At 42.2% G+C, this 25,473-nt stretch overlaps 1 protein-coding gene across 13 annotated transcripts in view; it reads left to right on the top strand.

The window, feature by feature from the left end:
* The first annotated feature begins 5 nt into the window (after positions 1–5).
* Ddhd2 (DDHD domain containing 2) overlaps positions 6–25,473 on the top strand; it is a 29,151-nt gene continuing 3,683 nt past the window's right edge. Inside the window, exons 1-16 of one of the 13 annotated variants that reach the window (XM_006509197.4) lie at positions 6–213; positions 1,307–1,532; positions 2,190–2,380; positions 3,688–3,777; positions 4,633–4,753; positions 5,853–5,942; positions 7,527–7,662; positions 12,671–12,879; positions 13,126–13,193; positions 14,895–15,017; positions 16,173–16,268; positions 18,390–18,473; positions 18,580–18,735; positions 19,369–19,471; positions 19,594–19,764; positions 21,358–21,517. In XM_006509197.4, coding sequence (XP_006509260.2) covers positions 1,313–1,532; positions 2,190–2,380; positions 3,688–3,777; positions 4,633–4,753; positions 5,853–5,942; positions 7,527–7,662; positions 12,671–12,879; positions 13,126–13,193; positions 14,895–15,017; positions 16,173–16,268; positions 18,390–18,473; positions 18,580–18,735; positions 19,369–19,471; positions 19,594–19,764; positions 21,358–21,517 — 2,018 coding nt within the window. In that variant the 5' untranslated portion in view covers positions 6–213; positions 1,307–1,312. Of the gene's footprint in view, positions 295–346; positions 438–1,306; positions 1,533–2,189; positions 2,381–3,687; positions 3,778–4,632; positions 4,754–5,852; positions 5,947–5,972; positions 6,995–7,526; positions 7,663–12,670; positions 12,880–13,125; positions 13,194–14,894; positions 15,018–16,172; positions 16,269–18,389; positions 18,474–18,579; positions 18,736–19,193; positions 21,518–25,473 lie in introns of those variants that run through there. The other 12 variants (XR_001778472.2, NM_028102.1, XM_006509198.4 and 9 more) reach the window with 12 other exon arrangements.

The following is a 25,473-nucleotide window of genomic DNA, read 5'->3' as shown; positions in this document are numbered from 1 at the left end:
GCCCGCAGGAGGAGCCAGGTCTCGCGCGAGTCCCCCAGTCCTCACCGCACATCTCGCGACACTTCGGAGGATCTTTCTGCGCCTCCGGCTCTCACCGGGAGCGCAGCCTCCGCGGGCGCACTGCTCTCCTCCGCTGGAGCGCTGAGGAGCCCGCGGTGTGGGGATTGGGGCGCGGCCGCAGGCTCCGCCCGTCCGCCCCGCCCGGCTTGGGAGGTAGGCTGCAGCGGCGATGTGGCCCGGGCTCCCTCCGCGAGGGCTGAGAGCGCGAGCGGCGGTGTGGACGAGCGAGTCCAGGTCCGCGCGGGAGCCTGGGCCGGGGCGAGCCGGGGGTGGAGAGGCTCCAGTGTGCACGGTATCCCGGGGCATCCGTGGACGGCTCGGCTGCTCTCCTAGATCCCGAACTCGGAGCCCCGAGCTGGCGGCGGGAGCAGGCCGAGGTCTCGGGAGGATAACGGGGAGGCCCGGGGAGTGTTGGTTCCTGAGCTGTGCGGTCCGACCGTGCCCGGTGCAGCGATGCCGCTCGTCCATCTCCCGTCCTGGGCTTTTGGGTTCTGCTTCTATGTCTGCAGCGCTAGTCCGCCGGGTGCTTTAGTGCTGGGGTCGGTGGGAACTCGCCCGACATCCATCGCCCCGGGGGCAGTTGAGGTCATTTGTCACTTTTCATCCGAAACTCTGGCTCTGCGTCTCGGTGGGTCGATGCGCAGCTATAGCCTGCAGGCAAAGTTTCTGTTTGGGCGTTAAATGTACCAGAGCCCGTATTGAAGCACACTGGGAGGATCAGCCAAAATGGTTCTTAAGCGATTAGTTCTGTTTTCTGTATAGTAAGATTCCAATAGTTATGTAAATGTGTGTGTAATTAGAAATGTACAATAGAGCCTGGGGCCTTAAACCTACCTGTTATTACTGTCTGACACACTAAATGGTTTGTAGTGTGCACACCTGGAGGTAGGAAATTTCCAGCCTTCGCTGGTGCTGCTACTTTTATTGTGAAAATTGTGGTAAAACACCCTGTTGCAATCAGTTTTGACCGTGTGTTTCTTGACATTTCTGGGTTTTCTAAAGAGCTTGTTGTATGATTAGACATTTTTTAGTTTTCTAAGGAGAATTGGAAGCTCAGTATAGAATGATGGAGCTGAACATTTTGTTTCTCTCCCCAAATAATTGTGTGTGTATAAAAATTATGTAGCTTTTAAATATTGCTGTTTTCAAGAACAGCTTCCAAAAATGGTTATTGAGCATATGAACATTACAGTGTTAATAGATGCAAAATAATTCTCCTGATAGTTTTTTTTATTTTGTCTTCTAGAGCGAAATGTCATCGGGGGAATCACACCAGGAGCAGCTGTCTCAGTCAGATCCGTCCCCATCCCCGAACTCTTGTAGTTCCTTCGAACTCATAGACATGGACGCCAGTAGTTCCTATGAACCCGTTTCTCCACATTGGTTTTATTGTAAGGTACTAGATTCCAAGGAGCTCTGGATTCCTTTCAACTCTGAGGATTCACAGCAGCTGGAAGACGCATATGGCTCTGGTAGGAAGAAACTGATGACTCTAATAAAAACTAACAAGTAATATCCTCTACTGTGATAGCCACTAACATGAAATTTCAGAATTACACCATTTTCATCCTTTTAAAACTGTATTAAATTTCTGCATAGTTATCAAGTATTTTTCTCTATTCTAGCTTGTGTTTGACTTTTTAGTCAGAAAGTTTGTGTGTAGAGTCGTCACATTGCAGACTGAGCTAACATGTCGCTTTTGTTCTCATGTAACAAAGTGTTAGTGAGGATATATCATAATTGCTATTAATTTGCCTTTAATCCAAGTAAAAACTTCAGAAAAAATCTATGTATGTATCTGTATGAGACTGTGAGTGTGTGTGTATAAGTGTGTATAAGAGGCATTATTGTCTTAGAAGAGGAAAAATGTTCAGCTAGTATTTGCTTTTTTCATTAAAATATAATTGGTTTGAAATACTAAAAATTACTCATGAAAAAAATATGAGCAAAAAAAAAGAAAAAGGATGAGTGAAAAAAAAAAAAACCTAGGAACCAAATTCTGTTTCTGATGTAGCCAAGTGGAGCCTGTGTACAGCTCCTGTGGCTGTTTTGGACTGTAACTTACAAGTGTATTTGGGAGAGTTGTTGTGACATAGTGGACTTCTTTTCTTTTTTGCAATTCTTGATAGGAAAAGATTGTAATGAGAGGATTGTTCCCACCGATGGGGGCAGATATGATGTTCATTTAGGGGAGCGGATGCGGTATGCTGTGTACTGGGACGAGCTGCCATCGGAAGTGAGACGGTGTACGTGGTTTTACAAGGGAGACAAAGACAATAAGTATGTCCCCTACTCGGAGAGCTTCAGCCAAGTCTTGGAGGTATTCCTCTGCGTCCGGTTCCCCGCTGCTTTCTCCGTTCCTTCTGTCCCAATTCTAACAGACCGTGTGAAACTTCCAGGAAGAGGTCACCTGCTTTTATGTCATACTTTATGTAATTTCTCTCTGCAGGCTAGTTTCAAATTAAAGTTTTAACTTCAGATTTCAAGTTTTCTAGAAATGGTATTGTGCCTTTTAAATTTAAATGTACCCAGGCAGTGGTGGTACACGCCTTTAATCCCAGCACTCAGGAAGTAGAGGCAGGTGGAGCGCTTGAGTTTGAGGCTAGCCTGGTCTACAGAGTGAGACCCAGGACATCAAGAACTATACAGTGAAACCTTGCTTCTCTCTAACAAATAAGTTAATCAATCAATTAATTGAATGTTTCCCAATGATAATTCTTGTTAACATCTAAAATATAACCACAAAAACAATCTTTTACATAATTTTTAGAAGATTAAAAAAAATTTTTTTTGAAACAGAGTTTCTCTTTGAAGTCCCGACTGTCCTAGAGCTTGCTAAGTAGACCAGGATAGCCTCAGACTCAAGAGAGATCTGCCTTCCTCTGCCGCCTGATTGATTGCTGATCCTAAAGTCATGTGCCACGATGCCTAGCTGTTTAAATTTTCTTTCTTTTAATTAGGGAGTGTTTAATTGCTTGTAAGAGCACCCTGTATGTGCAGTGTCCAAGGAGGCCAGAAGAGGGCATTGAAGCCTCTGGAACTGGAGCTATAAATACTTGTGTGCCGTTGTGTGGGTGCTAGGAATTGAACCCAGGTCCTCTACAAGAGCAGCAAGTGCTCTTAACTACCAGTCCATCTCTCTAGCTATAAATACTTGTGTGCTGTTGTGTGGGTGCTGGGAATTGAACCCAGGTCCTCTACAAGAGCAGCAAGTGCTCTTAACTACCAGTCCATCTCTCTAGCTATAAATACTTGTGTGCTGTTGTGTGGGTACTGGGAATTGAACCCAGGTCCTCTACAAGCACAGCAAGTGCTCTTAACTACCAGTCTATCTCTCTAGCCCTAATTTGAATTAGTCTTACTCTGAGAAATATATTGATTTTATTGAACTTGAAATAGATTGTTATCGATATTGATGTTGTTGAATAGCTAGGAATACAGTTCCGTGGTAAAGCGCTGGTCTAATACATGCGAGGCCCTGCATCCGTTTTCCAGCACTTTACTACCAAGAGTTTTAAAATGAATTTGTTAACTTGGAGAATAATTTTTCTTATTGGAATTCATTAATAAGTTTGGCTTTAAAAACAGTTGTTAGAGAATCTAATATAAAATACATTTTCTTTTAAGGATACGTACATGCTTGCAGTAACTCTGGATGAATGGAAAAAAAAAATAGAATCTCCAAACAGAGAAATTATTGTATTACACAACCCAAAGGTAAGGCGAAGATTTAGATCAAAGGTCAGTGTATTACTAAGGAAACCCAATGGCTCTTTTGTTCTGACGCCACATAGAATGACCTTTGGCATAGTTTATGTTGGACTCTCTGTTATAAAGGTTATTAATGTTTGTAGTCATTATTTACTCCAGTTAGCTTATGTAAGAATTTTCTTCTATATGTGTATGATGTGTATATGTATATACTGCCTGTGTTTGTGATTTGTGTTCAGTGTATTTGTAAATGTGGATATGCATATACAACAACGTGCTTGTTGAAGTCAAGGCCGATTTGAATGTCAGTCCTGTTCTAGCCTGAGACGGAGTTCTTCATTGTTCTCTGATGTGTATACCAGGCTAGCTAGCTTGTAAGGCTTCCCTGTCTACCTCCCAGAATCCTTTGTTCTGCCTCACATCTCAGCACCAGAGCTGGGGATGAGGTTCATGTGCTGATTCAAACTCACAGAAGTTCTTGCTTCTGCCTCCCATGTGCAGGAATTAAAAGCATGCACCACCACACCTGGCCCATCTGATCTGCTAGTTTAATGTATTGTCAGGCTTCTTTTTTACTTGCAGGCTATAGGACTTGCATGTCAAAACTCCAATTAAGGTTTGGTTATATGACAGATTTGTTTTTGTCATTCAAAATGTCTTAAATCGCCCACGCCTTTAATCCCAGCACTTGGGAGGCAGAGGCAGGCAGATTTCTGAGTTCAAGGCCAGCCTGGTCTACAAAGTGAGTTCAGGACAGCCAGGGCTATACAGAGAAACCCTGTCTCCAAAAAAAAAAAAAAAAAAAAAGTCTTAAATCACAAGTGAATGTAGACTATATTGCTCTGATCTTTTCTGTTTAAGCTCATGGTGCATTACCAGCCAATTGCAGGGTCTGATGAATGGGGTTCAACATCCACTGAGCAAGGTCGGCCAAGATCAGTAAAAAGAGGCGTCGAGAACATCCCTGTTGATATTCACTGTGGTAATGTTAATCCTTTATTTTTCCTTATGTTCTGATGTTGATTTATTCTATAATTTGTGGACGTAATTTCTCAAAAAGAGCATCAGACTTATATATTATAGAAGAAAGCAAAGAAGTTAGGTGACACATCAGCCAAGGTACATTGAAGTTATCTGACACAAAACAAAAAATGCATGCAAAAAGACTGGCAGGAACCAGGCAATGTTTACAGTTGAGATAGGAACAGCCCTATCTAAAATCAGGTATTCACAGGAACCAGGTGAGTGGTCTGATGCAATGCTGGTCTATTGTTAAACTCACCACCAGGGGTCCCTTGGTAAATACCTAGTTATTCTGTTCCTCTGGGCCTAGTGAAAAACATGCCCCAGGGCAGTTCTGTACTACTAACCCTTTCATGAATAATACAGTACTCCAGTTCCTCCTTAAACCACAACCCACCTTCTTTCTAATAATATGTAATGTAGGCTGCCATTCTTGTATGTAATGAGAATTCTAAGTATACTTTGCTAAGCTTGCCCTGAGATTTCTAGCTCCTATCCAGTAAAATACTGCAAGAAAGCATGCAAGACCCTCCACAATAATTGCAGGGACAAATTTGGAGCATTCGTGCTATGGGAATGCCAAGGTTCCAGGAGGCTAAGTTTCCATGAAACATTTTTGCCTTGGGACTGCAACCAAGCTTTTGGGCCTGCCACACAGTCTTTACTGGAGTGGGTGTGGCACATTTTACCAATTGAAATACATCTGGGTAATGGGTGTTGCACTCAGTGCGTGAATAGCACCAGAAAAATAAAAAAAAAAAAAATTAGTAAGCTTTAAGCTCTCACCTTCCTTACTCTCATTTCTAGCCTCCCCCCCCCCCCCAAACTCGGCCATGGACGGCCTCCCTCTTTCTACCTTCTTTCTCCCTACCTTCCTACAATAAAGCTCTAAAACCAGAAAAAAAAAAACCCAAAAAAACAAACAAAAAAAAGTAAAATTAATGTTGTATTAAGTAATTAAATATATGACTGTTTTGTACCTTTTAATTTATCTATTTTTATTTTAATTTTGTTATATTTATAATGTTTCTAATTTTTCTTTTTAATTCTATTTCTAGGGGAACCGTTACAAATAGATCACTTAGTGTTTGTAGTCCATGGGATTGGCCCAGCTTGCGATCTTCGTTTTCGAAGCATTGTTCAATGTGGTAGGTCTGTAAAGCATGTAAGATAGCTCATTTGAGAAACATTATCCCTGTGAGCAGGATCAAACGTTGTCTTTAGTCTGTTACCTTAAGTACATAAGAAGCTTTGTAGCTAAGGATGCTGAGAAAGGAGTGAAGCTTCCCTTAGACCTGAGGGTTGATAAGTTCCAGAGACTTAATTCTCCTAGCTAGTATTATTTACTGTGAGTGAGTAATCCTGTAATCCTGGTGAAACTTGTCTGTGATTTAACCAGCCTATTTATAACCAAATTCAGAGCCATAAGGATGAGAGTTTAATAATAGAGACTTACCAGTATTGTAATTCATAGCACAACAAACCTCTGGCGAACCTCAGCTGAAGTCATGAATGTAACTTAATTTTGAAAGGCAGTATCTTTCTTCACAGTTTGTCCCACTTGGGAATTATGTTCTGCAAGGTTAAGGTTGATGTGATAAAAATGTTGAACTACAGTGTATTTTCCAAAAACCTAAAATATTAGAGGATGTGGAGAAGGCTCAGCAGTTCAAAGCACTCATTGGCTGCTCTTCCAGCACGCATGTGCTCATTGGCCTCTGCAGCCAATGTATGCGTATAGCACGGATACAGCATGGGGCAAAGCACACACCTGAGTAAATACATAAAAGTAACTTTGTCTTTCTGAGGAAGGGTTCTCCCTCTGGCTGTCCTGGAACTCTCTTTGTAGACCAACCTGGCCTTGAACTCGGAGATCTGATTGCTTCTGCCTCCCAGCTCCTAGAATTAAAGGCCTCACTACACCTGTCCAAAAGTAATTTTTTAAAAAATAAATATAAATTATTGGCTAATGGATGTTTTTAAAACCCGGAAGTTTTGACTTTTGAGTAGCTGTCTTTCCAGTGAGTTTACTAGCCTATTTCCATTCCAGGAGTGTCTGTCTGTCTGTCTGCCTGCCTGTCTTTTTAGACAGGCTCTCACTATGTAACACTGGCTGACCAGGGATCCCTTATGAGGATGACCATCTGGCCTGAGTTCATGGAGTTCCGCTTGCTTCTGCCTCTGAGTGCTGGCACTGAAGGTGTGAGCCGCACTCCCTGCTGTCTTTTTCTTTTTAAAAACTGTTTCCTTTAAAAATAATTTTTAAATATTAAAGAATTAAATTTTCGTATTTGTGTGCGGGCACATATGTGGCACAGAACGTGTGTGGAGGTCAGAGGACAACTTGGAGAAGTCACTTCTCTCTACCATGTGGGTCCACAGGTGTTCAGGCCTGGGGGCAGGCACCATTACTTACTGAGCCATTTTGATAGACCAGCTGACTGATGCTGCTTCTGTCAAACACACATGAAAAATCAAACAGGAAAGCAGTAACAACTGCAGTTAGGGTAAGAACAGGGCTACAAGATGCTTGACGTGGAGTCATGGGATTTCAAAAGCGAAAGCATTCTGTTATACAGTGTTTCGTATGATAAACCCAAGCTTTATATTAAACTTCTCCTAATTACATGCCTTAGTCTTTTGTAGGCTAGTGACTTTGTCTCCAGCCAGTGTGTGCTCTGAGGTGCCCAGCAGGTGCTGCTGTTGATGCATACGTTAATTTTCTTTTTTAGTTAATGATTTTCGAAGTGTTTCCTTGAACCTGCTCCAAACACATTTTAAGAAAGCCCAAGAAAATGAGCAGATCGGAAGGGTGGAGTTTCTTCCAGTCAACTGGCACAGTCCTTTGCATTCTACTGGCGTGGACATGTGAGTAGTCCCTGAGACCCTGAAATTGTTAACTGTGATTAGAGTATTTTTGATTGTCATCATGCTTAAGAACATTTTCTTCTTAAAGACTTATTATTAGACATTAGGTACACTGTAACTGACTTAGGATGCACCAGAAGAGGGCGTCAGATCTCATTACAGATGGTTGTGAGCCACCATGAGGTTGCTGGGATTCAAACTCAGGACCTACGGAAGAGCAGTCAGTGCTCTTACCCGCTGAGCCATCTTGCCAGCCCGCTTAAGTACATTTTTAATAGCTGATTATATATTAAAATAAAAATTAAAGATAGAAATTTTATTTAATACCTATCAGAGAAATGAACAGCTTGGGTCATTGACAAAGCATTCATATTTAAAATGTAGGTCTGTAACTACTCGGAACCATCTGTAACTGCAGGCCTCTTTGTTCCCTGAAATAATGATTCTGAGACTTCTTTTTTTTGTTGTTTTTTTTTTTTTTGTTCGAGACAGGGTTTCTCTGTGTAGCCCTGGCTGTCCTGGAACTCACTCTGTAGACCAGGCTGGCCTCGAACTCAGAAATCCGCCTGCCTCTGCCTCCCAGGTGCTGGGATTAAAGGCGTGTACCACCACCGCCTGGCGATTCTGAGACTTCTTATATATGAATGAATGTCTAGGCCAAAAGCCTTTGATTGTTCCCTGAGTAGCACATAACTTAATCACCCTGTTATACTATTCTAAGTTCTGTCATGTGGCTGGTTAGCTGGTTAGCTGGTCCTCCGTTTCATAGAACTGTCTTCCTTCAGAGGTTTCCTGTTTCTCTGTATTGGAACTTCCTCCTTCCCATTTTCTGTCTGAGCTAATAGGCCAACAGCATTATTGACATTTTATTCCATACAGTAGAAGAGATTTTTCTCTCCAAGTGCCTCTGAGTGCATATACTACTACATACAGATTAACTGAGGAGACCTTCACTTCCAGTGGTGAAGAGAATAAGCACCCTGGCGGCCTTGGTGGTATATCCCTTTAATCCCCACACTCAGGAGATAGAGGGAGGGGGAGGCACATGGATCTCTGAGTTTGAGGTCAGTGTGAGTTCCAGGATAGTCAGGACTATGACTGTCTCAAAAAGCAAAGCAAGGGGGCTGGAGAGATGGCTCAGCAGTTAAGAGCACTGAATGCTCTTCTGAAGGTCCTGAGTTCAAATCCCAGCAACCACATGGTGGCTCACAACCACCCGTAATGAGATCTGACGCCCTCTTCTGGTGTGTCTGAAAACAGCTACAGTGTACTTATGTATAATAATAAATAGATCTTAAAAAAAAAAAAGCAAACCAAAACAAAAAGAATTAAGCTTCTCATAAAAGTATCCCCTTCCTGGTAGCCCACTCAGTATTCTCCTTCTTCTTTCTCTTCCTTGCTCTCTTCTGCATCAGAATCTACAGCAGCCTCCTCCCAGTCCTTCCGTAAGGTAGCCATGTCCTCAAGGGCCCCAGGGTTTTCAGCATTAATGGGCTTCTCTCTCTCCTGTGTGCTTTCTGTTTGTAGGGTTTGCCCGGGCTGTGCATTCCGTTACAAAGCTGCATCACAACCATTAGCACTAAGTCTCATTGATGCCTGAGGGATACAGGGTTAGCCCCTCCTCCCAGCTCACTTCCTCCTTTTGAGACCGCGTCTTACTGTACAGCCCGTGCTGACTCTGAAATACTGATCCTCGTGCCTTAGCTTCCCAGGGTTGGGATTACAGCCCTGGGCTGCACTACCATGTACAGCTACAAAGTAGAGCATTTATACTTTTTTTAGTTATTTTATGTATATGGGTGTTTAGCCTATGCGTTCTCATCTACATACCAGTGTACAAAGGCATGCTTGGCATATATAAGATCAAATTTGTGGTAAAAAAACAAAACAAAAAAACCCGCCTGCATTTTCCTGAATTTGTACGCCGTCTTGCACAGGGCCATGCTAATCTTACCTGTACAGTTCTGATGTTACTATATCTACTGCAGAAGCCATCCCTATATATTTATAATTTTGTGGAGATGTATTATTAAGTTATGGTCAGTCCTTTGTCTTGAGCTATCTCTGGTTAAAATTAACGAATAGTTCCTGGTGTGGTAGCAGATGCCTTTAATTATAGCACTCAGGAGGCAGAGGCAGGTGGATCTCTTTGAGTTCAAGGTCAGTCTGGTATACATAGTGAAGTTCAGGATAGCCAGGGCTCTGTAGAGACCTTGCTTACAAAAACAAAAACAAAAACAAAAAACAACTGATAGCTCCTCACAAAAAAACCTCTTTACTTATCATTACTGATAGAGAAAGGGAGAGTGTGTGTGTGCATGTGTGCATGCAGGCACATTGATTGTAGTGCACATATGGTGGATCAGAGGAGGACAAGGAAATTCACTTTTTCCTATTGTGAGTTTTGTAATAAATACTTTTAGCTACTAAGCCATCTCACAGGAGTGATATTTTTTATATAAAAATAAATAAGCACTCTATCTCATTAGTATGCAAATATGTTTTAATCTTTAATAAGTGGTAAAATTACATGCTATCAAAGAATTACTTTAAATTATTTTATTATTTACTATCAGTGAATGTTTGATATATACTTATTTTATATATCCACATACCTGGAGTCACTTAAACATGTTTTGGATGAAAAGGAGTCACAAGTTTAAGAAACTGATAGTTGGAGTACATGATGTGAAATTTACAAAGAATCAGTAAAAAGTGAAAGAACCCTGATATATGGTATTTTTATATATGTATAATTTATTCAGTAAATATCATTCAGAATGTACCACTATGCATACTACATTTATATACAAAATTCTCAAAAAATTTTATTTACCAAGTAAATGTTCAAGGGGCCTATTGTTAATGCTTGTAATTCTAGCATGTGGGAGGTGGAGACCAAGGGTTCAGAGTCATCTCAAAGTCAGATCCTCTCTCCAAAACCCTTGATTCCTGATCCTCACACTCCACAGAGTCATGGCAGCCTATCATGCGCTGCTCGGCTGCATCCTGAGCTGTTCTCATCCATCTCATGGTTAACAAATCCTTCACTCTTGACAGTTTCCTGTGTGTGCTCAGTGTATCTTGATAGTGTGCACTCCCAACACTTGTCAGCAACCGGCCCATGATCTCCCTGCCAACTTTATGTTTTGTGTGTGTGTGTGTGTGTGTGTGTGTGTGAGAGAGAGAGACAGAGACAGACAGACAGACAGACAGACTTACTCAATCTGGTTACTGTTGACTGATGGAGTGCTGATTGGTGACCTTGGCTTGCCCTTGTACAGATTGATTGTTTTTATTCTCGGTGTAACCATAACTGCAGTGAGTTCCTGGGTACACACAGCTATATTATGCCCAGAAAGTGCCACTTCACAGCAGTCCTCCCCTTCCTTGGCCTCTTATATCTTTTTCCGCCCCCTCTCTGCATTGTTTCTTTTTATTTTTGGTTTCTTACTTAAAGGTGATAATTTAGTTATTTAACTGGTACATTAGTAGATCTTTGAAAGGGGGAGACAACTTGACATCTGTAATAACCATAAGTAAAAATTGTCTTATAATTAAAAAAAAAATAGTATCTAGTGAGTTTGGGGACTTAGACGAAGACCTTGTGTTCAGTCCTCAGCTCTGTGGGGAAACGTAGCGAAGAGTTAGGATTAGGGCTATAGTTAGTGTATTGGTTAAAATGCCCTCACAGAGGATGCAAGTTCAGGTCCTAGCTCCTAAACTGTAGCTCACAAAGGCCTGCAGTTCCAGTTCAGGGGGCTTCAGCGCCCTCTTCTGGCCATGGTCGTGTATGTCTCTAACCTCAGGAGGCAGAGGTAGAGGCAGACAGATCTGTGAGTTTGAGGCCCATCTGGTCTACACTGCAAGTTCCAGGATGGCCGTGACTATACAGACAGACACCGTCTCAGGAAAAAGGAAAAAGAAGAAAGCAGCAGTTTAAACTAACATTCAGATCTCCAAATCTAGGGCAGGGAAGCCTGGGTCAGCCAACCTCCCCAGTCCCCTCCCCGTGAGGATCAGAGTTACAGTGCATGGGTTCCCCAGTGCTCCTCCATCCTGGAGCTGGCAGTGCTCCTCCATCCTGGAGCTGGGCCTCTTCTCAGGCCCACAGCCCTTCTCCCCAAGAAAAACTGGATCTGGGGGGTGGGGAAGAGAGCTACCCAGGGGATGACCCTTTTCTGTGGCATTAGAAGGAGGAGGACCTATTCCACCTCCCCCACACTCCTGGCAACCCCCAGTCAGTGTTTGAGCCTCTATGTCCCTTGGACACCAGTTGGTGAATCCTTGATGACAATTTGGCAACTTCAGGAATAAACGGCAGTTCTCATGGGAAAAATTCAAATTTCCAGTGTCCAGCTGATAATTTATATACCTGTAGGACACGGATGGACACACATATTTAATACTGAAATCTAAGCTGAGGGTGATGCTCTACACCTGCAATCCCTATTACTGGAGAGGCTGAACCAAGAATCACAAGATCAAGGCTAGCCTGGGCTATGAAGTGGTAGCCTGTCAATTTTTTTTCTAGACTGAGATTCAAAGTCTGTGCTCTGAAATTAAATGTCTCTCCCTTTTCTTTTTTTATTTCCATTTTTTTTTTGTTTTGTTTTTGCTTGTTTGTTTTTCAAGTCGGAGTTTTTCTTTTTTTAATGTAGCCCTGGTTTTTCTGGAACTCACTCCGTAGACTAGGCTGGTCTAGAAGTCACACAGATCTGCCTGCATGACATGGCATGTCTCCATCTTAACTTTCTAAGTTTTTTTTGTTTTGATTTTATAATTTCTATATTGAAGAAACTGGGTGTCTTTATTTGATCACCTCTTTTTTGCTTCACTAAACATATTTTTTCAAACTTTTGTCTTTTCTCTGCCTTGATAAGTATCTCTTCTATTATTGCATTATTTGATTCTAAGCTTTAAGAATAAGTTAAATAATAATTTAGAAGTAACAGTGGACTACATTTAGGTTTCCTGCTTAAAATATCTTTTTTTTTTCCTCCCTCAGAGATCTGCAGCGGATAACCCTACCCAGTATCAATCGCCTCAGACACTTCACTAATGATACAATTCTGGATGTCTTCTTCTACAATAGCCCCACCTACTGTCAGACTATTGTGGACACAGTAGCTTCTGAAATGAACCGAATATATACACTTTTTCTGCAGAGGAACCCTGATTTCAAAGGGGGTGTATCCATTGCTGGTCATAGTTTAGGTAACAAATGAATTCTCTGTAGCCAGAGAGGACAATCGCACTATGAAATGCAGTGTCTCTAATCTGTAGCAGAGTCAGAAAACCAAGTAATCAATGAGGAAGAGTTTGCAAGGGGTCGGAAGCGGGGGTGGGAAATTGGAAAGATTCTCTGTGTTGATTTTCTTACATTTGTAATTGGCTTATAATGTTTTGTATAAAGGACAGCCAATGTCTTAGAAATTGTCCCTTCTTCTATTTTACTTATAGGTTCGCTTATATTGTTTGATATCCTAACAAATCAGAAAAATTCTATTGGGGATATTGACAGTGAAAAGGTAATTTGGAAGTTTAGATAGGTTCTTTTGTAGTATTCTGTACTAAGGATTTTTAGATTTCCAGCCTTTCTTTTGTATTTAGCTATTTAGTCTTATGCCATGTTAAATGTACATTTATTGTAACAGCCTGGTAATTATGCCTTGCCATTCTTGCGTGCTAGAAGCAAGGATCCCTGCATATTATAGACTAAGCATAGGTGTTTTCCTTCTGTGAGTCTGCACTGCTGGGGCTTGACTAGAAGTGTTCCTTCTCCTGAGCTCATTGTGGAGTGTGTAAGGACAGGAAGACTGGCGTGGGTGCTTTGTAGAAGTTATGTGTGAAAGACAAGGGGAGACAGGATAATGAAACTTCTCTTCATAAAGTCCATGGACAGACATTTTACCACAGATGAGATTGACTCAGTATTTCATAGACCATCTTCTAATTTATTTATTTTTGAAAGTGTCCTATGAACATTTGGGTTCTGAGTTCTTCCAAGACTTGGGTTCTGTCTTAGTCTATTTTGCACCTTTGTTTTGTTTTGTTTTTTAGATTTATTTTTTGTATACATATGGCTTTTTTGCTTTGATTTGTTTTTTAATCTATATCTGAGCTTTGCCCATGTGTGTGTGTGTGCATCAGAAGGTACAAGATCCCTCAAAACTGATGGTTGTGCCTCAGCTTGTGGATGCTGGGAACTGAACTCTAGGGTCCTCTGGAAGAACAATTCTCTTAACCACTGGCCCATCTCTCTAGCTCCTGTATAGCTGTTTTGCCAGTATGTGTATATATTCATTGTATATTTACCTGCTGCCCCTGAAGGTCAAAAGAGGGCATCAGGTGCCATGGAACTGAAGTTACAGATAGCTGTAAACAACCATCTGTGCTAGTTACCAAATCCTCTACAAGAGAGCAAGCTGTGAACTGCTGAGCCACCTTTCCAGACTCCTCACCTGATTTAGAATGTAATGTGTATCAGGGTTTTGCCTTCATGTATGTCTGCACCATCCCTGTACTGGAGTCCTCAGAAGCCAGAGAGGACATTGGATCCCCTGGCGCTGGAGTTACAGTTGTGAGCTGTCATGTGGTTGCTAGGAAGTGAAGGTCCCCTGGAAGAGTAGCCAGTGCTCCTAACCACTGAGTCTTTGCTCCAGCCCTGACTATTTCATCTTAAATTATGTTTTCTTCATAAGCATTCATTAAGGGCTTTTTAATGATAATGGAGAGACTTTGATATTAAGTAAAAAAAATTTTTGCCAGGCATTGTGGCATATGCCTTTAATTCCAGCCTCTGGGAGGCAAGAGCAGGTGAATCTGTGAGTGTGAGGCCAGCTAGGTCTAGACAATGTATAGTGTCTCCAAAAGAAAAAATAAAAATGTAGAAGTAAAAAAAAAAATTAGTTGAGATTGCAAAAAGTTGGATATCCCTGTTTTATTTTGTGTAAGTTAAAATGTATTTAAAACTGGGTGTGGTAATTATACCTGTAATCCCGACACTGGGGAGGTTGAGGCGGAGGGTCCAGAATTAAAGGAAATCTCGTCCTCAGTTACACAGTAAGTTTGAGGCCAGCCTGGGCTACATTAGACCTTATCTCAAAAACAAAGCAAAGGTTAGAGTTAAGGTTCATTGTTGTAAATATCTTGAATGATATATCTCATATTATAAAGTAGTATTAATAAAGACATTTTCTGAGTAATAAACTTTATGATACAATTTTTAGGGTTCGTTGAGCTCTGCTGAGGATCGAGGCGATGCATCAACATTAGAAGAAGACTTGAAGAAGCTTCAACTCTCTGAGTTTGTCACTGTCTTTGAGAAGGAGAAAGTTGACAGAGAAGCTCTGGTAAGTAGTAGGCTTTTAAATGTTACACCAAACAGTTCTCAGTTCTTTTATCCTCACACTTTTACCAAGAATGTGCCCTTTGGAGCTCTCTACTTCCAGATATCTCACCACTCATGATGGGCTTCAGCATTGCTTCCCTGCATTTTGTCAAATAAAGCGAGGGATCCTTGCTGTGTGGGAGCTCAGGGTTCCCATGGACCATATTGCTGTGCACATATCAGAGTGTGATCTAAGCAAGCTTAGAGCAGATGTGAGTGTCTAACAGGAGCTGCCCGGCTCTTACAGTTTCCGTTAGGTAAAGCGCTGCACTGTTGGTATTCTCTTTCTCTCACTTTTGCTGTGCTTTTTCTGATTTGATACATCGCTTCACTTATTTAATAAGTGCCCACTATGATCAGGCATGTGCAATAGGGTACTAATAACATGGAGCTGGTTACTGTGTTAATTACGCAGTTAAGAACTTAGGAGGAGGGCCTGGTGAGATGGTTCAGCAGTAAAGAGCACTGACTGCTCTCTCAAAGGTCCTGAGTTCAAATCCCAGCAACCTCATGGTGGCTCACAACCACCCGTAATGAGATCTGACGCCCTCTTCTGGTGTGTCTAAAGACAGCTACATTGTACGTACAAATATTAATAAATAAATCTTTGGGCTGGAGCAAATGGGTCCAGAACGAACGGGGCCGGAGAGAAGAAAATGTGTCTGAGGACAGCTACAGTGTACTTGCATGGAAACTACACAGCAGTTTAAGAATGCAAAGGGAAGGACAGCCTTCCCCTCTAAAGTGAGTGGCACTTATGCTGAGATTTTGTTGTTAACTCGTTGTCATCCTTCTGTGTTAGCCAAAGTCCTCACAGCTTTTGTCCATCAGGAGGAGTCTAAGTCTAACCATCACTGGGTACCAGCTTTCCTAATTGCTGTTTTTCATAGAGTATTCTATGACTATCCAGTGACACTGTAGTTTTTACTAATACTTCTTGGGTTATTTTATAATTAAGACAAGACTTTCTTTATCAAAGTTACTTGTGTGTTATACCTTAAGGGAGCTGGATCAGTATAGAACCAAGAACAAGACTGACTCCTTTAGAGTCTAGAACATTTCATTGGTTTTACTTTGCTTAGAAGTTAAAAAAACCTGTTGTGTTGTTTATGCCTAGGCTTTATGTACAGACAGAGATCTTCAGGAAATGGGGATTCCCTTAGGACCCAGAAAGAAGATACTGAACCATTTCAGTGCCAGGAAGAATTCAGTGGTATGTGTCTAAAATGGCTTAGTGGCGTGAGAAGGTTCGTTGACACTGATAGTATCTTTATGCTTTGTGAGATAGACACCCTGCTAACCAAGTAACGCTCTGGGTGGCTTTCCACACGGGGATGAAACTAGAACCTTACCCACGCTAGGCAAGCACCTGAAAACTGGGTGCTTGTTTTTTTTGTTTTTTTTTTAACGTTTTATTTGAAGACAGAGTCTCGCTAAGTTGCCCTGGCTGGTTTTGAGCTCACTCTGTAGACCAGGGAGACTTCAACTAGAATTTGAAATCACCCCGCCTCAAGCCCCCCGAGTACCTGGGACTGTTGCCCTGCAGCACCAGCCCGGCCAGGGCCGCTGTCTTTGTGCTGTGTATTGGCCAGGTGAGGTCTCTCTCTGCTACTCAAGTGTCTTCACACTCCTGGCATTGTTATTTCCCTTGAGACAGGGTCTTGCTCTGTAGCTGTGACTGTCCCGGAACACACTATGTAGACCAAGTTGGCCATGAACTCAGAGATCCTCCAGCATTGCTTCCCAAGTGCTGGGATCAAAGGTGTGTGCACCACTATACCTGGCTTCCTCTTTCCTTAGCAAATTGTTTGAACTACAGATGAGGACTACCACTCTTGGCAGAGTAGTTTTCATCATTGGACTTGGCTTTTTTAGAAATTAAACATATTTTCTTTATCTGCATCTTTAGACACACTTTTGTTTTCATGTCTCTCTCCTAGAGCTCCTACTGTTCAGATTTATCTTTATAACAGAGTGATTCATATCACATATGATTAGCTTTTCGCAATATAAAATCCAGGTGTTTTTAGGCTTCCTTATTTTTTATAACCATCCCTACTAATTCTAGAATGTCTCCATCACCTCCAGAGCACATCCCGTACTGATTGTAGTCATCACTGCGTATGACTGCAGCCTTTGCCAGCCACTGCCAGTCTCTGTGTTTATGCTTCTCTTTTTAATAGTAGTAAGTTTTCATACAAGTGAAATTATGCATATATAGCCTTTTATGACTGCCCTTTTTCATTTAGCAAAGTACTGCATATTAAGATCTGTATATGTTCTTTCTGTCCGTGTGCTGGTGGTGGGGGGGCATGGACAGGGAGTGACCCTTGTCCTTAGCCTCTGAGTGCTGGGATCATGGGCACTAGTTTCAGGCCGTAGTGATTAACTCCTTTTCAACTTTTCAGTAGACCCAAGTCTTTGTAAGACACAAGTCATGCAAGCATTAATTTATTCATTCATTCATTATATCGAGATAGGGTCTTACTGTGTAGAACTGCCTTGCATGAACGTCACAGAGATCTGCCTGACTCTGTCTCTAGAGTGCTGACCTTAAAGGTGTGTGCTACCACAGCTGGTAAGATCCAAGTCTTGATCCAGTATTTGTATTATATGCAACCCCCAGAGAGACATCACATTTGCCTTCATTGCAGACGCATACACTTTGTAGAATTTAGCAACAGTGATTTGCCTGTCATATGGTTACTTGAAATTTCAGCTGGTGCCAAAATGCTTTCGTAATTTATTTTTATTTATATATTTTTGAGACATGGTCTTACTGTGTAGTTGTAGCTGGCCTAGGACTCACATGTAGATCAGGCTGGCCTTTAATTCATAAAGATGGGTCTGCCTCTAACTCCTCCCAAGTGCTGGGGTTAAAGGTGGGCTCCACCATGCCTAGAATTTACTTATTTTTTTTAAAGATTTATTTTATTTTGTTTTTATATGTTTGATTACATGTATGTCTGTGTACTCATGTGCGTGCCTGGTACCCATGGAGATGAGAAGAGGACATTGGATTCTCTGGGTCTGCAGTTACAGCTAGTTATGAGCTACCATGTGTGTGCTGGGAACCAACCCCCAAGTCCTCTGGAGAGCAGCCAGTCTTACCCACCGGGCCGTCTCCAGCTCCTCTTCCATTGTTTTGAAGCACATAGGGCTATCAGCTCATATCATATGGCAAATATCATTTTTTCAGTACATTTATCTTGTTTTGTAAGGGATGCTACATAGAATTATTGGTTGCCATTTTAAAGCTTTTCCTTTGACTGTAGCAGCTATTTCCAGTGAATAGTATTTCCATGAAACTATTTTTTTCTTTTGTTCTTTTTAGAGTATTAATAGACCAGCCATGTCAGCCTCTGAGGTAAACATCTCCAAGGAAAATGGTGACTATCTGGATGTTGGCATTGGGCAGGTAAAAATACTCTTTGGTTTTTTGGGTTTTTTTTTCTACTACTAGTCATTGGTAGGAATAGATAAGACTCATTTTTAATGAGGACTGGTTATTTTCCTCCTTCCAGGTGTCTGTAAAATACCCCCGGCTCAACTACAAACCAGAGATCTTCTTTGCCTTTGGCTCCCCCATCGGAATGTTTCTTACTGTCCGAGGGTTGAGAAGAATTGATCCTAATTATAAATTTCCCACATGCAAAGGTTTCTTCAATATTTACCATCCAGTAAGCATTGAATAGCTGCTATATGTTTTTACCTAAATTGGTTATATTATTCTTTAGAAATTAGACAGTTGTTAGTATTGATTAGAAAGAAGAAATTAGGAGCTGGCGCTGGTGTATGCCTTTAATCCCAGCACTTGGGGGGGTAGGGGATATTGATCTCTTGGGTTCTAGGCCAGCCTGATCTGCAGAGCTGGTTGCTGGACAGCCTGAGCTAAGAAGTGACTAGATGGGAGAGCTGTGTGTATTCATGTGTATGAGCCCAAGGACAGCCTCAGTGCTGTCCGATGGGTTTTGTTTTTTGTTTTGTTTTTGGGGGGGTCAGGGTCTCTCATTGACCTGACCTGTATCTTGCCAAGCAGGCTAGACTGTCTAGCCCAGTGAGCCTCAGGGATCTGCCTATCTCCGCCTTCCCAGTGCTGGGATTTACAGCTTGTTTGTTTGTTTGTTTTTTAATATAGGTTCTAGGGATCAGACTTAGTTCCCTTGCAGGTCAAGCACTGTATTGCCTGAGCCATCTCCCAGTCCACAACTGTACCTCTTTACAAAATAAATGTAATTACTTTTATCTCAGATACATAATTCTTCACTCTGTCTTATTAGGGATGAATAGTTAGCTGTTATTTTCCTATGCAGTTTGACCCTGTGGCATATAGGATTGAGCCAATGGTGGCCCCAGGAATAGAGTTTGAGCCAATGCTGATCCCACACCATAAAGGCAGGAAGCGGATGCACTTAGGTGAGTCTGTTAATAGACCTTGATAATTCTGGATGTTCTGGTGAGTATAAACTAAGTGGGCTGAATTCTGTTCTTGTTTAACCTTGACATATCACAGAGTACTTTGTTCACTCACGTTTCAGAACTGAGAGAGGGCTTGACCAGGATGAGTATGGACCTGAAGAACAACTTGCTGGGGTCACTGAGGATGGCCTGGAAGTCTTTCACCAGAGGCCCATACCCTGCCTTACAAGCCTCAGAAACTGCAGAAGAAACTGAGGCAGAACCCGAATCAAGTTCAGAAAAGTCCAATGGTCAGTGACAGGACATAGAAATGACCCGAGGAGGGGTGCTGTGCTGTGGAGTTCTCTCCCAGGGCCTGCTTCCCTTCCCTTTAATTATGTAGGGTCTATTCTGTGAGTCATGGTTGACCTTGAGCTATGCTAACCTTTCCTGCATTTTAATTGATGAAAGTTAGGATGAAACTTTTATGTGAGGAGGAAAATGTCAAGAGAAGCTATTAACTACCCTCGAAACATTTCCCACTTTGGATTTTTAAATAATGTTAAAAGCCTACTCTGTTAGGCATAGTGACACAACCCTTTAATCCCACTGCTTAGGAGGCAGAGACAGAGGCAGGTGATCTTTGTGAGTTTGAGGCCAGCCTGATCTACAAAATGAGTTTCAGGCTAGTCAAGGCTACATAGAGACCCTATCCCTAGAAGCAAAACAGAATCCTACTGTTAAGTTTCTACTTAAAAAAAAAAATTATGTGTTTGTATGAATAGTGGAGGCCAGACGAGGGTACTGTATCCCTGATGCTGAAGGTACATACATTTGTGAGCTGCCCAACATGGGTGCTAGGAACTAAACATGTCCCTCTGGAAGATGAGCAAGTGTACAAACCTGCCCAGCCAGCCTGCCAGCTCCTTTCCCTTTCCCTTCCCTTTCAACAGCATTTGTCTTCACGCTTATGTATGTGTGCGCGCATTCTTGAGTGTGTGTATGTGTATCAAGTGAGTTCCCGATGCTGTCAGAGGCCAGAGTCACTGCGTCCCCTGGTATTGGTGTCACAGGGGCTGTGCTCTCCTGATGGAGGTGCGGGAATTAAACCTGGGTCCTTTCAAGAACAGTAAGTAGTCAATTGCTGAGCCATTCTTACACTTTTTATAAGGTGAAGTAAGTGTGTGTGTGTGTGTGTGTGTGTGTGTGTGTGTGTGTGTGTGTGATCAGTTTCCATTGCTGAGGACTAGCTAGGATACTCAGATTCCTACAGAGTCTTTCTCGATTTGCATTTAGTTTATAAAATTCAAGATACCTGACTCATGGATGTACAGGTGACGAGATGTGTTGATCAGAAGAAGGAATTGAACAAAATTAGTGTGACTTGAGGAACTTAAAAAGTTGAGAGGAAGACAGAAGGGAGCTCTGAGCAGAGTACCTCATTATAAGGTAAACATGGGGTCTGAGGGAGTGCAGGGTCTTTTAGATGGGTGTGTTTGTCTGTATGTGTATGTGTGTCTGTCTGTGTGTACATCTTCATGGGCACATATACATGTGTGCAATGTGTGTATGTGTGTTGGTACGCATGCATGTGCAGGCCAGAGTGTCTTCCTCCATTTTTCTCCACCTTAGTTCATTTAGACTAAGGTTTATTTATTAGATTTAGTCATTAGGGCCTTTCACTAAACCTGGAGCTCATCACCTGGCTCCCAGTCCTCCTGCCTCTGCCTCCCTGGTGTTGGGATTACAGCTCATGCTGTCACCTCCAGCTTTCTGGTGGGTGTCTGGGTGTTGGTGATAGGAGTGCAGTCCCTCGAGCTTGCAGAGTAAGCAGCTAGCCACCTCAGCAGAGTCATTTCTCCAGTCCTGCACTTAGGCCCTTACAATGGCCCTTCTGTATCCAGAAGCCAACACGGAGGAGCCTCCTGTGGAAGTTAAAGAAGAGGCTCCCATCAGTGTGGGCATGCTGAATGGAGGCCAGCGGATTGACTACGTGCTACAAGAGAAGCCCATTGAGAGTTTCAATGAATATTTATTTGCTTTACAAAGCCATCTATGCTACTGGTGAGTGGTTTCTGTTGTTTTGTGTTCTGCTTTTTTTTGTTATTGTTTTTTGAGACAGGGTTTCTCTGTGTAGCCCTGGCTGTCCTGGAACTCACTCTGTAGACCAGGCTGGCCTTGAACTCAGAGATCTGCCTGCCTCTGCCTCCCAAGCGCTGGGATTAAAGGCGTGCGCCACCACACCCGGCGTGTTCTGTTTTCTTATCTAGTCTTCCCTTTTGGCTTCACTAGGGTTGAGCTGGGTCTCAGAAGTACTGGCACCCAGCTTCACCCCAGTTGGCTCAGACCTTTAACATTTATCTTTTGATGCTTTCATGCTTGTAACTCTAGCATTTGCGATGCTGAGTCTGGAGGATTTCAAGTGTGTAGGCAGCCTGAACTGAAATCCTGCTCCCTTACCCTACTAAGGGGTTAGGAGAAGAAACGGAAATAAAAGAAAGCAACCCATTTAAAAGCATTCACAATAGCTGTCACATGTATTATTATTAAATATAATTAATTGCCTGATGGAGTGTAGATCAGTAGTGGTGGTTACTAAATTTTGTGTCATTTACCAATACAATTTCATCACCAACGAAGCAGAAATAAAGAAAAATAAAGCTAGAACAATAAGATGGGCACAGAGAAGTATTTTTAAAAGATGCTTACCTGTAATCAAGTATTCTGGAGGCTGGGGCAGGAGGATTGCTGTGACCTTGTTTTATGTTCTGAGGAATTTATCAGTGGAACTCTGATAAGGGGTAATTCTGGTGTAATCACTGCCTCTCTATTTGGTAAATAGAGTCAAACTAAAGCGCAGCAAAATCAGTCACTATACGGAGCTAACATAATGCCCTTGAAATATGTTCTCTTTAAAATGCTTTCTTTAAAAACACTTAGTTATATTTATCTGTGTGTGCATGTTCTATAGCATGTAAGTGGGAGTTAGTACAACTTATGTAATTAAGCTGAAGGTAGCAGCCTTGATGGCACAAACCTTTACAGCTGAGCCAGTGCACCGGTCTTGTTTGTTTGCTTATTACAGAATTAAACCTAATTTAAAAACTTTTTCTTTAAAGCTGGAAATGTTGGTACATGGCTGTATCCCAGAACTTGTGAGGTGGAGGCAGGAGGATCCGGAGCTCCAGGCCATGTGCTGCTCTGTTTCAAGTTTGAGACTAGCCTGGACTACATGAGCCCCTGTCTCAGAGCCCAAAATGCTAGACAAGAAAGAATGCATCTCCTAGTCTGGATTAAATTTTTTTGAGTGGTGTGAAATCCAAAGGAAGATGAATAATTTAGAGGGAGGGAAGGGGGAGAGAGCGCAAGCACTCCATCTCGTCCTGGGCCAGGGTAGTGGGTGTCCCCCACATGCAGCTGTCCTGTGTCTTGTAGCAATGAGAAAGAAAGATTTCTTTTAAAATGTAGATAGACAAATCTTCTGCCTTGTCTACTGATACTTTTGCGTTTCTTCATTCTTTTAGACATAATGTTTCACTTTATTTTTTTAAGATTTATTCATGTATGTATATGAGTGCTGTCTTCCTGCAGAAGAAGGCATCAGGTCCATTTTAGAAGATTGTGCGCCACCATGTGGTTGCTGGGAATTGAACTCAGGACCTATGAAAGAGCAGTCAGTGCTCTTATTCGCTGAGCCATCTGCAGTCCAAGTGTTGCACTTTATTAATTTATCACAGTTGTCAGTCAGTCCTCTGCTGGTAGACCTTTTACTCTTTACAGCATGTCCATGTTGCCCCATCCACTCATGAGTCTTACTTACAAATGGAATTGCTGGCATAAAGGCTATATGCGTTTGTAATATCTGGTAAATGCTGCCCAAAAAAAGGTTACAAAAGCATTTATCATATTTATTTATTAGTGTTTGTGTATGCATGTGTCCTGGTGACCCGACTCAGCTTGGCAGACAGGAAATGCTGTATTCACTGACTCCTCTCCCGGGCCCAGAGTGTCCATTTTACATTCTCATCACAGACAGTGGACATTACGTCGGATTACAGTGTTTCCCATAGCTTTTTGTAAATAGGTGTTTTGAGAATTGATTTTTGTGTGATGTATGTACGTGTTTGTGTGCACATGTGCATGCAGGCAATGTGTACTATCTGTATTTAGAGATGGAGGCCAAAGGTCACTGTCAGTACCTTTCATGTTTTCACCTTATTTTTTGAGACAAGGGCTCTCTGAACCTGGCGCTCACTGATTAGGCCAGGCTGACTGGTCAGTGAGCTCTGGGGATAGACCAGTCCCATTTCCCCAGGTCCTCCTTGCCCAGGTCCTGAGGTTGTAGTCCCATGCTTCCTAACCTGGCTTTCATGTGGCTTCTAGTGCTCTTAACCACTGAGCCATCTTCTCTAGCCCTTAAAATGTTGTTTTAAAATCTATTATTATTTATTATTATTATTGTGAGTGTGTATATGTGATTTGAACCATGTGGGAATTGAACTTAGGATCTCTGGAAGAGCAGTCAGTGAATGCTGTTAACTACTAAGCCATCTTTCCAGCCCCTAGAGTTCTCTTTTTAAAAGTATTTATGTTATTCTGTGCATGAGTGTGAGCACTTGTGCTGTGGCCCACATGTGGAAGTCAGAGGACAACTTTTGGGAGTTGGTTCTTGCTTTCTACCTTGCTGAGGCCTGGTCTCCCTTGTGCCACTGTGCTACACATACTGTGGAATGGCTGGCCTGAGAGTGTCTAGCAGATTATCCTGGCTGCTCGTCCCATTTCACCATAGGAGTGCTGGGATTTCAGATGCACACCAGACACACAGCTTTTACATGGCCTGGAGGTCAGACTCTGGCCTTGATTCCCAGGCCTTCTCTGTGGAGGTTAAGCTGAGAGACCTGCATGTGGAATTGTGGGGCCCTGCATGTGGAATTGTGGGGCGTGAGGGTTAGCTGTTAAGATGATCCCACCTACACAAGTAAGTGTGTGTGTGAACAAACATTTTGTTGCCAGCAATCCTAGCACCAAGAGGAACAGGTAGTTGGACATCTGAGCTTGAGGCCAACCAGAGCTATCACTTGTGATCCTGTCTAAAAATAAAACAAAAATAAACAAAAAAAATCCCCCAAACAAATGAAAAGAAAATCTTGTTCTTATTGAGCTTTTTCGAGACAGGGTTTCTCTGTGTAGCCCTGGCTGTCCTGGAACTCACTCTGTAGACCAAGCTGGCCTCAAACTCAGAAATCTGCCTGCCTCTGCCTCCCAAGTGCTGGCATTAAAGGCGTGTGCCACCACCACCCGGTGAGCCTTTTTTTTTTTTAAAGTAACTTATTTATTTTATATACAGTGATGTTTTGCCTGCATGTGTGTGTACAGGACCAGAGCCGCAGACAGCTGTGAGCCACCGTGTAGGTGCTGGGTATTGAATTTGGGTCCTCTTGAAGAGCAGGCAGTGCTTAGCCACTGCGCCATCTGACCAGTCCATAGTCTTTTTTTTTTTTTTAATAGAGTCATTCAAGATTTTTTTTTGATATGGGACCTTACTATGTAGACATCTAAAATTTTCTAAAACTAACTTTCGTAGTTTTGAGAATGTTGGTTCTAATCTTTTTTTACCCAGTTTCTCGTTGCTTCCTGGAAAGGCAAATGCTTAAATCTCCTACGGTATTGTCACTCCTTCCTTATTGGTTTTCAATGTAGACCCGAACTAGTGGCTCCCTGGTGTGTCCTGCTGTGTATGGCAGGTCCTTCTGTGCGAGTGCATTACTGTTAATGTTTTGCTGAAGATTTTTGTGTCCCTATTTGTGAGGGATATTCATTTTTAGTCTCTCATTTTTGGCCTTCTTTTGGTTAATAATGACTTTCAAAATAGTTAATTCATTTTCTTGTTTTGGAATAATTTGAACTGATTTTTTTCTTTCTGTCTTTAAAGTTTTGTGGGTTTTTGGGTGGGGGCGAGTTTCAAGACAGGGTTTCTCTGTGCAGTCCTGGCTGTCTAGAACTCACTATGTAGACCAGGC

This window comes from Mus musculus, chromosome 8, assembly GCF_000001635.26.
Source record: "Mus musculus strain C57BL/6J chromosome 8, GRCm38.p6 C57BL/6J".
Classification (NCBI taxonomy): Eukaryota; Metazoa; Chordata; class Mammalia; order Rodentia; family Muridae; genus Mus; species Mus musculus.
This window is presented reverse-complemented; position numbering and strand designations above follow the sequence as displayed.